The sequence below is a fragment of the Macaca thibetana genome, chromosome 18 (assembly GCF_024542745.1).
Source record: "Macaca thibetana thibetana isolate TM-01 chromosome 18, ASM2454274v1, whole genome shotgun sequence".
In the NCBI taxonomy this organism is placed as follows: domain Eukaryota; kingdom Metazoa; phylum Chordata; class Mammalia; order Primates; family Cercopithecidae; genus Macaca; species Macaca thibetana.
This window is the reverse complement of record NC_065595.1, coordinates 47,953,556-47,970,122: the sequence shown is the minus strand read 5'-3', so window position 1 is coordinate 47,970,122 and position 16,567 is coordinate 47,953,556. Positions and strand designations below refer to the sequence as shown.

The 16,567-nt window shown below is 41.2% G+C and overlaps 1 protein-coding gene across 1 annotated transcript in view; it reads right to left on the bottom strand.

Annotated features, from left to right (window-relative positions):
* Window positions 1-5,498, bottom strand: part of KLHL14 (kelch like family member 14) — a 97,731-nt gene extending 92,233 nt beyond the window's left edge. Inside the window, exon 1 of the mRNA XM_050768274.1 lies at window positions 4,508-5,498. Within this exon, the coding sequence (XP_050624231.1) occupies window positions 4,508-5,457 (950 nt within the window). The 5' untranslated portion in view covers window positions 5,458-5,498. The remainder of the gene's footprint in view (window positions 1-4,507) is intronic.
* Window positions 5,499-16,567: the final 11,069 nt, after the last annotated feature.

Genomic DNA, 16,567 nt, shown 5'->3' with positions numbered 1-16,567 from the left:
CCATACCTTGGGCTATTATGAAAATTCAATTAATTAAGGTTTTGTGAAGTGCGTCAACATCACCTGTTACTCAGTAGCAGTTGTAAAAAAGGTAACAAATTTTTTACTGTTTTTTTAAGTTAAGAAAATTGGGATACTTAGAATTTGCTAAGGTAATGAGTGAACCTCATGTTCATAAAAATGGTAAAAATACAAGCATGAATTAAAACTGGAAAATGTCCACTTTTAACAGTAAGTCCTCTATTTCAATACAATGCATTCGTATCCTTTTTAATTGCCTTCTGATTGTAGGATGTAACTATTTGACTCCCACACCGGTTGATGTAATTTTGTAATCAATGGTCCTGTTTCAGATAATAAACAAATTGTATTCTGAATGGTTGAATAATTTCTGATACAAAATTTAACTACCTAACAATTTTTAATCTGAGGGTATCAAATTGATATAAAGGGAAGTAACAATTTAGAGAATGCATGGATACAAGATTAGTTTGCTTTGTTAAGGTTATTATTCAGTTCTTAGAAAGAGAACCAATAGAAAATATTGTCCTACATTTAATGAAACACTTTCTAAGCACCAAAGCCAGGAATCAAAACTGTACATTAGGAAATGTAATGGCATTTTAGTTATTGCAAGTCATTTTAGCAGATAGATAATTAGTACCCTTCATGTTTAAATAGATTTTTACATTAATTTATGAGAAATCTATGAATAGACTATGTTTTGTAGTAAATGAAATCTTAGGTAGTCTCCTGTTGTTTATAAAATATAATTTCTTTAAAACTACACTTTGATATGGAACCCCACACAGGACATAATAGCTAGTTGTTAAATGCTTAAAAAATATGATCATTTCATGAATGTATTTCTATTACAGGTGTTTTCTTGGAGAAGGTTCAGTAAACTTTTGTTATGTGCAATAGTAACGTAGATTAATGTATTGATGAAGTACAACATTGAGCCTTTCTTATTTCATAATCTTAATTCATTCAACTTTTAATAAGCATTTATGTGTTACATTGTGTGAGGTGCAATGAAAATGTAAAACCTTAGTTAATTTTATCCAGTTAATTAATATCTAGTCCAATTTGATTTATTTGGGATAATTGCTAAATTATACATTAAAATTTCAAACTGCAAATAAACTATTTGGGTTACTTAAGCTAAATTTAGACTATAAGTCTTCTGTTATTTACATTTAATGTACTAAACACTGCATATCATGTCACTTTATGAAACTAAATTTTCATGCTTTAGATGATGTTAATATTGACTTGCAGAAAGATTAAATCAAGCTGATTTAATCTATCCATCACCTCACCTCTTTGTCATGTTTTTGTGTTGAGAATGTTTCAAATCTACTCTTTTAGCAATTTTGAAATATGTAATACTTTTTTAATAACTGTGGTCACGTTGCTGACGCAATAGATCACTAAAACTTATTCTTCCTGTCTAACTGAAACTTTATATCCTTTATATCTTGTCATCTTAAATTACTTTTGTGTGTATTTGAATACAGAGTGACAAGTTTCTTGTTTTACTTATTGTCCTTATGTTAAGTTTGGTAAAACGGAATACGAATTTGAGTGCAACCGGTAAACTTAGAAAAACTAAGCAACAAGAGGGAATCTTTTAAATTAATTTGAGCATTTGTATAAAGATTTTATACTTGAGTTCCTTTACTTTTCCAGACTTAATAAAAATGCAAAATTATTTAATGATCTTTAAAATGCTTAAATTGTGATTATATTAATATCTCTACTTTCTATAGATAATATATTCTTTAACAAGTCAATTCTGTTTTGAAGTTATTCTATTTGCTTATACTTTGTACTTACTCCAAAAGACTGGTCAATTTTACATTTTCATCTCCCTCTCTGAATTTAATAAACTCTTTTATATTTAGAGTTTAAAAACTACAGGTGGATAAAAAGTAATAAATACAAGGTCCTTCTATTCAATTGTCTTCAATAAAAGTGATGTAATCTCAAAACCAATTGGTTAACACATTTATCCCCCTGTTAAGCGACACATAAGGCTGAGGGAACATTTTTATATTACACTGATGCTATAATAAATGGGCTGACTTAATACTGCTGGTTGCAACTTACAGCATTTTTGTCTACTTTAAAGTTAGCTTCATGGTTATTTTGGCATTCTTCCTGTGAATTAAAATTAAAATAATGTAATTAGTCTGTAAAATTCAAAGTGCTACATTTACGAATAATGGAATAAAACCCAAATTATATTATTTTGAGGTCAATGACAGGTTCGCATGAACTATTTTCTTTTCTATATCTTTCTCTTTTAAAAGAAAATACAGCTTTCTTCCTACTGTAGAAGTATCAGATTCTTCCAGCATCCATGACACTTGTAAGCATTTAGTGGTCAGACACCACTACATATCCTTCAAATGATGTGGCCCAGTGAAGCTGGAAGGTGTCGTCACGGAGCCAGGCAGCCTGGTATCTCAGTCATCCACCAGGACAGAGCCAGCAGGCCTTAGCTGGTGTGCTGAATCTTGACTAAAGTGGGAAATGGATTTTGCATTTTGAAAGTCAACTCTTCTAACATTGAATCTTAGGACATACCTATTAAATAAAAGTGCATTGAGAGCTTCAGAAATTATTTACTGGATCAAATTTATAAAGCTCCTCTGCCAAAATTACTTTTAGAATAAGTTAAATCTTAATTTGATTATTCCTCTGGGTTTCTGAATTTATACCGCATTATTCATATTTTTAAAAGTATGAGTAAATGTATGTGCAGAACTATAATGTGTTGTCTGAATTACTGACTATGTATGATATACGCTAAATGAAGTATACTTGTAGGTCATTTAAAAGTGGTAAATATTAAAATGACAGAATATTAATCACCAATGCCCACTGCCCATCACACTGAGTTTGCCATTTGGATGTTTAGACAAGCGAAAAATTCCAATAAAATAAAAATACTTTTCATGTTTTTTTCCTCATTGGCCTCTTGTGCTCACTGTTAAAAGCACAAGCGGATTTAGATTCTTGTTTCTTCTATTGTCCTATTATCATCTTTTGACACCACGATTCATTAACTCATCTCCCACGGATGTTAGAAAAATCAACTTACAGCGTTTTGTTACAAGTTCAAAATTCCTCATGCCTACTCTTGGCCTCTCCTTAATACTAGAGCCGCCTAAAAAAGTGTAGAGAATATCTTCCATTTCTTGAAACTTTAGTTACCTAGGTCTGCTGGAAATACAATGAAAAGTACACACACACACACACACACACACATACACACACACACACACCATTTAATTCTATAAGGCTGCACAAGGTGGGCCCCATCCTTTAGACATCATTCTGATTGGGAAAATGCCCTGCTAGATTTTCAAACCATTTGCTTTACTAATGTAACACTTTGGTGGTTAGGCTGGAGTAGCCTAGCATCTGGAATCATGATGTTTTATCATGAGAAACTGAGAGGATACTGTTTCTCTTTTCTAAAAAGAGAAAGAAACCCTTTGCTAGGGCTCATTAAAAATGGTTTTAAAATTGGAGCCAATAAAACACGATTGTCAATTCCTACAACCTTTTTATCTCAGCAGCATTTTTAAAAGGCATCATTTCTCTCTCCCCTGAAATCCTACTTGCAACACACACAGCCACGTTTCTAACTGGCAACAACAGGAGCAGCAACAACTCCCCAACTTCTTTGTCACTGGTGAGCAGGCACACAGCCCAACTGGAGCTAGAAGCCTCTCCACTCCCCCATCCCAATTTTCAACTGCACTCTTCTCAGAAATGGGAGTTACTAGGCAAGATTCACCCCATCACCCTGAAATCTCTTGCTTTACTCTCCTTTAAAAGTGAAAAGGAAAGGCTTTCCACAACATAGAAAAGTTTGCCTGGGCACATGATACCAGCATTTCCAATAGTGACCCTAATAGACAAAGCATTTTGGAGCTCTGACATTCACAGGGAGCAGATCCCAGTCATGAAGAAACAACTTGAGTGTGTGACAGCAAGACCATGAAAGCCTTCCTTTGCAAGCATCGCCTGGGCTCTTCTGCTCACCCAAGGCAGAACTGAAGAGGGGTGGAGTGGGCATTCCTCACCACAGGATCCCTTTTCTAGAACAAGCCCATCTTGAGATTTGTAGGTAGAACTGGCTTAGAGAGACTGCCAAAGCTACACTTCCAACTCTCCTGGCCTTTGGCCCCACCTGCCTGTCAATTTCAGTCTGAGTCCACAGTTCCCATGTTTACACTCTGGAGATATCTAGAACCTCGGCTTTGGAGCGCTCAGGGATGCTGTTAGGCCAGTTCCCTATTGACCTTTCAGGGACTCTGAAATCAACTTTCCCCACACACTCTGAATTGTTTGCGTTTGTTTTCATCCTGCCAGAGCCACCCGCCCAGCCCACCCATCTCTCCCCTCCTCTCTGCCCCCTCCCCTCCCTCCGGCCTCTCTGGCTCTCCCCCCCACCCCCGCCACCCCCGCCCTCCTCTTTGTTGTCTCCTACCTGCTGGCCAGGCTCTGCCTGCAGTGCTGCCTGAAGGGCATCAGGTGGTAGTTCATGGCGTCCAGCAGCAGCTTCTGGCAGACCGGGTCGGTTCGCATGAAATCCACTGACTGGACCCGCTCCACCAGCTCCGGGGCCGGGATCAGCGCGAAGCGGAGGCGCTTCATGAGGTCAGGCGCGTACTGCATGCGGGTCTCGCGGTCGTGCTCCAGCCACAGCACGGACATCTGGAAGAGCGCCAGCTCCGACTCCACGGGGGGCGGCAGCGAGTCCAGCAGGGCGCGCATCTCCTCGAAGTTGAGCAGCAGCACATCCTCCACCAGGTACTTGTTGGCCAGCTTCTTGGTCTCCTCCAGGCCGTGCAGCGCGGCGATCTTGCACACCTGCTTGTAGTTCTGCACCGAGATCTGGTCGTTGAGGAACTGCACGCAGAGCTTGGTGACCTGGGGGATGTGCAGGATCTTGCTGACCGACAGCACCTCCTCCACCGTGTCCAGGGACAGGGTCACATTGGCCGTGTAGAGGTACTCGAGCACCAAGCGCAGCCCGATGGACGAGCAGCCCTGCAGCACCAGGTTGTTGATGGCCCGGGGACTGGTCAGCAGCTTGTCGTCGGGGGAGGAAGAAGGAGTCCCGGGCTCTTCCTGCGGCGGCTGCTGCTGCTGCTGTGACGGCTGCTGCTGCTGCGGCGGCTGCTGCTGGTCCTTGGGGGCCCCCAGGCCGTCCTGGCCGCCGACCCCTCCCCCGAGAGGGGGGTGGCTGGAGAAGAGCGATCGGAAGTACTGCGAGCAGGAGGCCAGCACGGCCTTGTGGCAGTGGAACTGCTGGCCCTGGGCCGTCAGGGTCACGTCGCAAAACAGCTGCTTCCTCCACAGCAGGTTGAGGCCGTGCAGCAGGTTGTCGCTGTGGCTGGGGTCGAAGGTGGAAGTCCTGTCCCCGGATCTGGACATGGCGAGCTGACTCTGTGCACCTGGCTTTAAACCCTCCTCCAACCTGGCAGACAGGGGTGGGGGATGGGAGGGAGGGGAGCAGGGTGGTGGATGGGGTGGGGTGTGGTCGGGGTGGGGAAGGGTGTGGAGGGGAGGGGAGGGCGAAGAACAAGAAACAAGGCTCAGCTTGGCTCCCTCCTGGCGTGCTCCGGACCCCGACCCTAGGAGGAAAGTCCGAAGACGCTGGATCCGTGAGCGCCACCAGAAGGGCCCTGTCTGGGGTCCCGGCGCCGGTTCTGCTCCCTGCGACTCCTCTCGCCACCTCCCACACACTTCGTACCTCACTTTCCTAAAACCACCTCAGCTGTTGGCAGCAACAGCAGTGGCAGCAGCGACGGCAAAGTGGCGGCTGAGGCCGAGGCACCTCGTGGGCTCGTGTCCATGCCGGGCCGGATGAAGGGAAAGGCTGGGGAGTGGGGAGCCGGGGGTGCCCTGAAAGCGCAGAGGCGACCGACGGTGAAGGTTTCAGGTCAACTTATGCCCGAAGCTTTGCTTTTCGCAGTTGGCCCAGTTTGGGGGAGGGGGTAGGAACAGGGGCCCGGCAAGCGTGCGGGGTGGGCTAATCTTAGCTCTCCAAAAGCTGGGACCCCCTTCGATTATCCATGCTGCCCCGAGAAACTCCTAGGCTAGTAGTCTGAGGGAGGAGATAAAGCCCTTTCTTCTCCCGGGAAAGTGCAGCGGAGCGCGGTGAGGACCCGCTCAGTGGACTCGGCAGAGGCGGGAGCTGTCCTTATCAATTCGAGCTCATTTCCCTCACCCTGGCCCTGCCCGCTTCCCTGCTTCGCAAACTGTTGACTTCCCCGTCACCACTCAGTTTGGCTAATTTTTCAGAGACGCCTTTAAACCTGGCAGGAGAATCCTTCCACCACCCCCACCCCCACCCGGTGGCCCCCTTTCCCCCGTCTCGCTCATTTCAAAGCGCAGAAGTTCGGGCATCTATCTCCCCTTCCAGTGCGGGGCAGCACCGAGGACCCAAGGGGAGGAAGTGGGGCTGCGAGGACGCGTTTGGAGCGGGAGCCGGGAGGCCGGGAGGCCGGGAGGGATTCGTGTGCACGGTTTTCTCTCCCGGGCACCAGGCGCAGTCGCTTTAACTCCAGTAACTATGAGAAGTTCAAGTTAGAAGGCAGGTGTTGGGGGGAGGGGTGGGGGCTGTGGAACGAGTGGGGGGGCGGGGGCGCAGTGGGGTGCGGGGTCTCTGCGCCCCACCCAGCATCGTGGCCGGCAGCCGCAGCTGCCTTCTGACCCCCTCGGTAGAGCCCCCAGCGGCCCCCCACTCGGGCACCCCCACTCCCCCGGCCCTGGAACTACTTCTGTAAAAAGTCTGAGCCGCCGGCATCTAGGCGGAGGAGGGCAGGGTGGGGGAGGCGAGGCGAAATCGATACGCCCGGTCCTTAACCTGTAATTGCACCTTCCAGGGCTGAGCAGAAAGGGACCCTCTGCTCGCATCCCGCCCGCGCACCCGCCCGTCCGCCCGCCCGGGAGAGCCGCCGCCGCCGCCGCCTCCCGGCTCAGAGGGATCCCGCCGGACCTGCCCCTTCCACTGCGGCTCACTCTGCCCTGCCTGGCGCCGGTCCTGGATCGCCGGCTTCCTATTTATACCGGACTGAGCTCCTTTCCACTCACTTTACCATCCCGTTCCAGGTGGACCCTACCCTCCCTCGCGCTCCCTCCCTCGGCAGCACCCCCACGCCCGCCCCCAAAGCTCTGGCTTGCCTGAAACATCTTAGAGTCTCTCTCCCTTTAAGAGGACCCGGTCATACCTCTCTCTAGCTCTCTCCGCTTCGTTGTCTCCCCCCCCCCATCTTTTCCTATTCCCCTTCCTTCTTGTTCTCCTCCCTTGCCTTTCCTCCTCATCTGCTTATTTCTTGCAATAGGAGTTTTATTCTTTATGAGCGTTTGCCATACAACTACCCCCCCCCCAACACCTCTGAAAGACTCCCTCCCCGGCCCTTCCCCCTACAACAACCCAAAAGACAGAACAAAATACACACAAGGCAGACACAAGGCCAGAAACTTACCTGCTCTCAACCAGCTGCAAAGTCAAGGCTCACTTAAGCTCCCCCCAAAAATCAATTGTCCTTCCTTTTTAAAGGTTTGCTCTCTCCTTGGGAGGGGGAAAACACCTTCTGGTTCCCAACTCCAGGCAGTCACTCTTTACAATTTATTTTGTCGTACATCATTTGATCACCATGAATTAGCAACAGCAAGAAAATGTAGGAGAGGGAGAAAAGAGAGAAAGAGAGAGGGAGAGAGAGAGGGAGAGAGAGAGAGGGAGCAGAGCTTTCTGCAAGAGAAGAAGAAGAAAAAATGTACGTGTGACAAATTATGCTACCAAGAAACAACACATCATTATCCTTGGGCCTGGGGCTCAGTGAGTCGTAACGAGAGTAATAGGAAATCCACGGTTGGGGAGAGAAACGGTCGTGCTTGGCCGGTAGAGAGAGACCATACAGGGGGATGGATGCTGGAGAGACTCGCAAAATTATGGCTCAAGGCTATTGTAAAAATTGTCGAGCGTAAATGACTGCGATTTCAAACATCTTTGGAAGAAAGAAGGGGAAAAAGCGAGCCCCCCCTCCCTCCCTCTCCCTCTCTCTCCCTCTCTCTTCTCTCTCTCTATAAAGAACCGTCAAGTTTTAGTGCGCATTGCTAATTAGTCAATTTCTCTCTGCCTTCACAGGCTGGCGACTTCGCTGCTGAGCTGAAACTGCTAATTTCTGTGACCAGCTTTTTTCTTAGCTGTGATCTGGATGAATGAGTAGCTGTCTCACAGAGATGACAAAAATAAACTCTAATCCCCCCCAAAATTTCCACTACATCTTTCTCATGCATAGATTTATGATCTTCAAGCGCTCTGTGCAATATGCAAACTTTTTTTGTGTCTGTATATATGCTGTTGTTTCCAGATTTCACTACATTGGTATGCTGCTTTTCCCTTCCCCCCACACCTCCCCCTCACCCCCAGCACTATGAAATGCAGAAACAGTCTGATCTCAAAGTATACTAAGATATCACTTTATTCTGTTTTGTTATTTGGGATTTGGGTCTGATCTAGAAGATACTAGCCCTTGCCTAAAAGGTGAGTGGCTGAGGATACACACCAGGGTGGTGGGAGTAGAGCTGGTAGACAGAATAGAGGACAGCCCTTTGCTTTACATTTGCTTCCCATAAAGCACTATGCAAGGTTTATGATCTTATTTGAAAACATATTTTCTCTATCATTTTGTCTGGTGAAACAACTGCCTCTGAACTTCTCTGTCAGCTCTTCAACAGATAAGGGTGCAGAAGTCACATTTTTTTTTTTTTTACTGAAAGATTATCATATTGTTGGATTTGTATTTCAATTAGGAGTGTTTATTTTGCAGGAGGTAGAATCAAGTGCTAGGAAACCCAGCTGCAATTTCACAAATGTAACCTTTCAACTTTGGAACTCATCTGATATATAAGGGCAACCACCTAGTGCTCACATTTTTGACCCTGCTTACCATGCAAAAGGAACCCCAGCATGTTTCTGGAATTTTAGCTGTACTAGAGATTCATGTGCATTTTGGTAGAGGACATGTTCTCCAGACTTATCTCATGATGTATTGCACCCTTACATTTATAGCCCTGCATTTCAGTCATCAATGGGGGTTGGAGGTGTCCAAGAAAGAAAGAAAAAAAGAAGCAGAAAAAGGAAGGCATGCCCTTAAGTAAAATGAACGCGAAGAAAACTGGACATGAGCTAAATTGAGCTTTGTTTGCTATTAAATATATGAATATGATTCATTCTAATTTATATGTGCTCTGATGAGTAAACTTATTAAAATACATATCAGGGCACCACTGCAAGACATCTATTCACACCCCCCATCATCTCTTTGATTTGTGAGAGATGGAAAGACACCTGCTTAGGAAAGGGAGGAAAACTAACAATTCTGAGGTTCAGAAATAGAGATTCCCCATTTACAATGATAATGTTAACATGCACATGGGATATTCACTCTTAAATAAATGAAGAAGGATCAAACTGAAACATTTAACCCTCACAAAAGCCCCCCCCTTTTTTTGTCAAGGTTCTAGATTATCTGAGAGTAAGACTTCTTTATTCAGATCCTGTTGAGATGCTGCATTCTCATATTTATGTTTATAATGGAAATGCCCCAGTACATGATTAAATCATATAAAAGAATTTTGCTGTTGTTGTTTAGGGCAGAGGAAAGAGAACAGATTATCCAATTCTCCCGGCCCTATTATTTGTTTTGATTTTTTTTTTTTTTTAATTTCCCTTGTTTGGGTGTTGAACAGGAAGATCATGTGACTCTAAGGTAGAACATTTTTGGAGTTCTGTGTCACTAGCAATTAAAGCTATTAAGTATGTGGAGTGTCATAAAACTCTCATACATGTAAAGTGCAATTTTTATTTATGCTTTTGATGTTGATCTTTTATGGACTTCTCATGAAGTATTTGGAACTAAGCCCAAAGGCAATAATAGTATTTGATCACTTAAATTATGGCCACCTTCCTGTTTTATCATGAAAGAAAGTATGTTCGTAGGCCTCAAAATAGCTTAGTTTCAAATTTCTATTTTTCTATGGATAGGATATATTGGTCACGAATTATGATTACCAGGCTCTTTATTGCTTCCAAATAATATAAAAGCCACATTTCAAACATATTAGCTACCTATAATGTTAATGCTTATTTAACAACTAGGGTTGAAGGGGAAGAGAATGGGATTGGGAGCTGGCAATTCCAAAAATGTCTGTTGAAGTGGATAAAAACATTTTCTTCTGCATTCTAAAGTTATCTGATCATGTTTAAATTTCAGAAAAAAATACAATTCTGGTTATTTTCTAAGCAATTAAAAAAGAATATCAATAAAACGTCTCTTCATAATCTGTGCATAAACTAGCATATATGTCCTATAAATCTCACATCTCCAGTATCTTATACTGGCTTTGACTGAAATTATTGCAGAACTCACAAATGAGATGACACTATTTACAATAAATCTCGTTATGAAAGATTCAATTTGCAGCAATCAGATGCAAGCTACTAAGCGATTGTAAGTATTTGAATTTTATCCTACTTCAGTGTTCAACATACAGAAATTGCATCTGTGTGTTTGATCTGTCCTGCTGAGCACTATCAGCAGCTTGCATCTCTGCCACTATTGTTTTTAAAATGGCAGGAAGGACGTGACTAGTCAGGAGCACTCAGCAGGATGGATTTCACATGGCATAAGAAGAGCCAGAATTGTCTTTTTTTAAAAAAATTAAATATGATTGTGTAGTCGCCTAATGCAAATCATCTTCATACTTCCATAGAATTATCAAAATTATTCATTAGTGAATTTGCATTTAAACCATGTACAATGGAAAGATTCTGAAACCATAGCCACTGAGCAGTCTACTAGAGCTGCCATTAGCTTCTAGTGGTCTGGTCAGCCTTCAAGGTGGCAGAGATCCAGGCCTATCAGTGGCTCCAGTTGCTCAGGATCGTCTCACTGGACTGGAGGCGCTGAAGATTATCTTTAGAGCAGTTCTAGAAATGTTTTGCTGCTTGACATATAGGTGCAGCCACACTGAAACTTTATTTTCCTTATTCTTGACTTTTCTGCTTGGGATTTATGAGTTATCATCAAATTGCATAAACATCAGAGCCTGGTCTCCCCTGTGTCTTTTGGATAGTAAACACTACTTCAATGTGATCTGACCTTTAAGATTACCATTATTGTGGAATGGATGGATAAAGCAAGAAATTATTCCATTTTACACTTGGAATAAAATTGAGTAAAGAAGGACCACATAGCTCCTTCAAAGTTAGGGAGCAGCAAAATCCAGACACAACTCACAGATTTCTAGTTATTTATTTATTTATTTTTTTAATCTTGAGTAGATGGGTCAAAGATACCACAGAACCATCAGCACTGAGAAGCTTATTAAAGAACACAGCATCTGAAATAACAATAAGAAATGGTGCTATTGGCTAACAGTTAGGCAAAAGCCAATGGTTTGATATTGCTCTGCTGTCAAGCCCAACTCTGTGGCTGGCATTCTAGGTTCCCAGTGTTTAGCTCTAGCTCCTCTGGGCAGCCTGTTCTGGACACGCTCCACTGTTAAACCACAGCACCTATTGTTAGGCTGTGTCCTTTTGAGAGGCCTTCGTTCTCTACAAATAGAAATCCCACTTACCTCTCAAGAGTAAACTCAGATTTCTTTCCACTATAAAACCTTTCCTGGCAACCTCCAACAGAATAACAATGGCTACTACTTATTGGGTTTATTACTGCGTGGTGGACACTGTTCTAAGTCCTTTAAATGTTTTATGTTCTTAATCCTCTTGCTAATCCTATGAAAGAGTATGGCAGATTGCAAAAATAGCTCAATGTCTCCACCCTTCCTGGTATACATACCACATTATAATGTGGCTTTGCTGCTCCTCTCATCAAGAGTGGATTCGACTTACCCAATCCTTGAATGTGAGCTGGCCTTGTAACTTGCTTTGACCAATGGAATGTGCCCCAGAAGCGACCTTGTGCCAATTCTGAGTCTAAGCCTCAAGAGGCCTTGTGTGTTTCAACTCTCCCTCTTAGAGGCCTGCCAGATGTCATGTGATGAAGCCCAGGCTAGCCTGGTAGAAGATGACACATCACATGGACAAAACATTCCCCAGATTGCCCAATAGCTGAACTCTGATGCGTGAATGAGCCCAGCTGAGACAGGAGAACCAACACACTCCAAATGACTGATCCACAGAACCCTGAGTTAAATCAATGGCTGCTGTTTCAAGTCATTAGCTTTTGGGGTAATTTGTTCCATAGCCAAATTAGCTGCTGAAGAAAGGTACTATTATTTTCATTTTACTAATGAGCAAAATGAAATGCAGAGAAATCAGGTAAATTTTTCAGAATCACACAACTTTTCAAAAGCAGTGCTTAGGTTCAAACCAACACAGCCTGACTCCAGGGATTTACCATTCTACTGCACTGGCCACAAAAGAAATGCCTGCCTCTAGGAAACATTTATTTATTTCTTCATGCATTCATTCATTCATCAAGTATATATTAAGTATCTATTGAATACCAAACACTGTGCTAAACATCAAGGAAACAATGATGAATAAAACTGCATTCTTGTCCTCAAGAGGCTTACATTCTAGTAGAAGAGACAAGCAGGTAAATTAGCTTCAGCAAGTGAATAATTATACTTGATAATTGCTCTGATAAGAGTATGTATAAGGAATTATTGAAGCAGAAAGAAACACATCTCTAACTTCCTCAGAGTACTTATTGTCTGTAACACTCTTTCAACATTTATTATTTACTGCTTTGTTAATTGCTTATTCAGGGAAATCTGTTACCATCTTAACTAGATTATAAGCATCAAGGGGAGAAAAAGCCCTCTCTCTGGTAAAAATCTCCCATAATACATAGCTTTGTGCCTTGCCCATAGCCGTAATTCAGTAAATATATTGATGGACTATTGCAGGTGAATTTTCAAATGTCTCAGAGAAAGAGCAGAGAGAACAAGGGAAGAATTTAACAAGCAGAGACTGTCAGGTATTTGACTAAACTAGTATTAGTCAATCTCCAGATTATAATGATCTACTGTCTTAAAATTAATAAAATATTTATTCTATTGTGAAATTATTACTCACAGCACATAGCTAAGAGTTTGATGGGACCTCAGTAAGTGCTTCATCCAAATTTTTTACCTATAGCCACAATCACCCAGCAAAGCCCTTCAAAACTTTGAAGAGAGTAGTTGCTTTAATAGTAATTAAACTACTCAACAAAGGTAGCACAGAGCTGCAATTCTGTACATGGATTCTGGAAGCAGATTCCCTGGAATTGAATCCTGTTCTGCCACTTTCTATTGGTGTGACCTTGGGCAAGTAACCTCCCTGTGCCTGCTTTCTTCATTTGAGAATGGGATAATTATAGCACCTATCTCAACAGATCTTACGGTGTTTAAATTGTTGTAAATATTTGTAGGTCCTTAAAACAGTGCCAGACACATAGTGAATGCTTTGTGAACATTTGTTAAATAAAAAGTAGACAGATGTAGCTAGAGAATTCTCTTCCTAGTTTTCCTTTTTTTCTTTTCTACAGATTATGCCTCGTGCTTAACAAATATTGAATGATGAAAAGAATACATCTACTTTTCTTAGGGTTGTAAGGATTCATGATGCTATTCAAGAGGCAACTAGTCACTTTAATGAAGGTACTACTATTTTTGGCTTTGCTCTCTAGATATTTTATGTCTATATATGCTGTTTACCTGTAGTTTTAAAAACCATCACACTTTTCCCTCTGGGGACATTGGTGTTTCACGCATGTCTTGAGTAATTAAGATTTTTAAAAATTAAGGATATTTCGCCTTTCTGGCAGTGATGATCTCCCCATGAGAATATGCCTCTTGTAAAGGAAATTCTTCATCCTTCTTCAAAAAAGGAGGAGAGGAAACACAAGAAGTGCCTGATGCAGCGCTCCATTTCCTACTTTGTGGATGTGAAATGTTCAAGATGCTGTAAAATCGCCATGGTCTTTAGCCATGCACCAATGATGGTTGTGAGTGTTGGCTGCTGCACTGTCCTCCGCCAGCCTACAGGAGAAAAAGCAGGATGTACAGATTTTCCTGCAGGAGGAAGCAGCACTAAAAGCATTCTGAATCAAGATGGATGGAGAACGATCCCAATAAACACAATTGGGTATTAAAAACTAAGGATATTTATTACTAATGATGATTTAATAACAGGTTGCTTAATAGATGCAGGACTCTGAAAAGTAGCTTTTTGGCACTAGGCCTTCATGACGACGACTGAGATGAGAGAGGGTGTTGTGATTGGCTTCTGTCTCTGACATTACCTGGGCCTCTAGACAAATCACTTTCCTTTTTTCAGGTCTCAGTTTTCCCATATGTGAAGAGAGAGAGCATTTCCTTCATTTAACTACTGTATAGGCTTGCATTCAGGAAAAGTGAACTGAATGTTCCCCAAAGTATAACTGGGAGCTCTCCTGGTGATTTGCAGGATAAGTTGGAGGTTAAACAGGAGAATAAGGAGGAACATATTCTTCTCCCCTTGAAAACTTCCCAGAGGCTGGAGGTCAGAAGAATTTACCCAGTCATCTTTGTGGAAATCATCACAAACAACAAGTAAAACATGTCAATGTATTTTGAGTGCATTGGCAGAAATTATATTACTTATATTCACAAATTATTTTATATGCATCAAAAGTTTTCAAAGGATTGGAGTTTATTGGAAAGTATTTTTTATATTCTGAGTGCTCATTTTAGAAGGGTATGAAACTCTCTATAAGCAAGATAATGAATCTTTATCATAAAGAGTTATCATCCAAATTTGCAAATTATTAAAATCACCTTCTCCACCCTTAAATTTTTCTTTCATTTGTGGCAATAATTTTGTTCTTTCTCTTACCAATTCTTAAAAATGAATATATGTATTGCTATGTTGCAATATTCAGCAGCCCATTGAAAGTTTTACAGTTAATGGAAATAAATGATCTAAATTTCTTAGTCAAATATTTATATGTCCAGATAGTAATCAAATATCATTATATCTTTACAAGGATCTATTACCTTGACTGCAGTGCTAGATTCCCTACAGGTGACCTGTTTATATCTTGTGGTATTTATTTATTATTGCTCTTTGCTTCTTTGATGTTAGTGCAAATCTCTCCAACTTTCCATTTAAAAAAATATTTCTCTGTTTTTCTGTTTATCTTTATTCTCCTTATTCCTCCACTCCACCCCAGTACACCCAATCCTATTTCCATTTCTATTGTTTATTTTATAATACCATATTTCATAGTATACCAGTAAAGTTGTTCAAATTGTTTAAATTCTGAGTTAACATAGTAATTATTGAAGTATTGTCTGAAAGTTTGGATAAACTTGGGGAGTCCATTGTCTAAGGTGACAAATCAAGAATTCTGATGAGTATTTCTTTTTAGTTGTTTAGAGACAACCCAGGAACTAAAGGATATATTTTCTCAAAATCAAATAGTAACATGTAGTCACAGCTAACACAACACGATACATCTGCACTGAAGTCTTTTCATTTTGTCTTTATATCGTAATTGAGCTTAGAGGAAAACATGGGTCAAGATAAGGACGGATTCAAGTCTTCTGTAGGGTTTTAAATTCCAACTGCTAGAGTATTTGGTCTTGTTTTATTCCTTTTTATGTGTATTAATTTTCTTGACTTTCTAACAGTAGTGTCAAAAGCAGCTAAATACTTGCAGAGAGAATTTCACTCCCTGTGAAAGAGAAACACTCTAATTGTGTAAGATGCAGATTTTTACAGCTGTCATCTTTGAGAGATGCTTTTAATGTAATTGTTTCCATAAACCTGAAATACATATATTATTGACACAAAATTCTATGGAGTCTCTGAAATGGGTAAAAATTGTCAGTTGAATCTTATATGTAAATGTTTATTTGCCCATTTAATGAAATGTATTGTAGCTGTTTGGGGGAAAACTAAAATATGATGATTTTATTTAGGTAATATGTACAGTATTTAATTTTGAAGGTGAAATTGTGTGTGTTTGTGTGTTTGTTGTTGTTTCCCAAAGTTAGTATTTCTCAGCATGGGTAGCTGTTAGTATGTGCTAACTTCATCTTTTGAAACTATTATTAGTATAAAAAATTTATTTAGTTGTTTTCTAAGATACAGAGTACTTTTAAGATAAACATTTAAATTTTAGAACATATTTAGATTTATAGGAAAATTGAGAAGAGAATACAGAGTTCTCATATACCCATTGCCCAGTTTTTGTTAACATATCTCAATAGTATGATGCGTTTGTTATAACTGATGAGTAATATTAATTAATCATTACCAGCTGAATCATTATTCACTGAATGCATAGATTATTCAGATTGCCTTTGTTTTTATGTAATGTTCTTTTTCCGATTTTAGGATCCCATCCAGGAGACCACATAACATTTAATTGTCATGTTTCCTTAGGTTCATTTTGATTGTATATTTTCTCAGACTTTCCTTGTTTTTGATGACCTTGATGATTTTGAGAAGTATCAGTCAGATAATTTGTAGAATGAT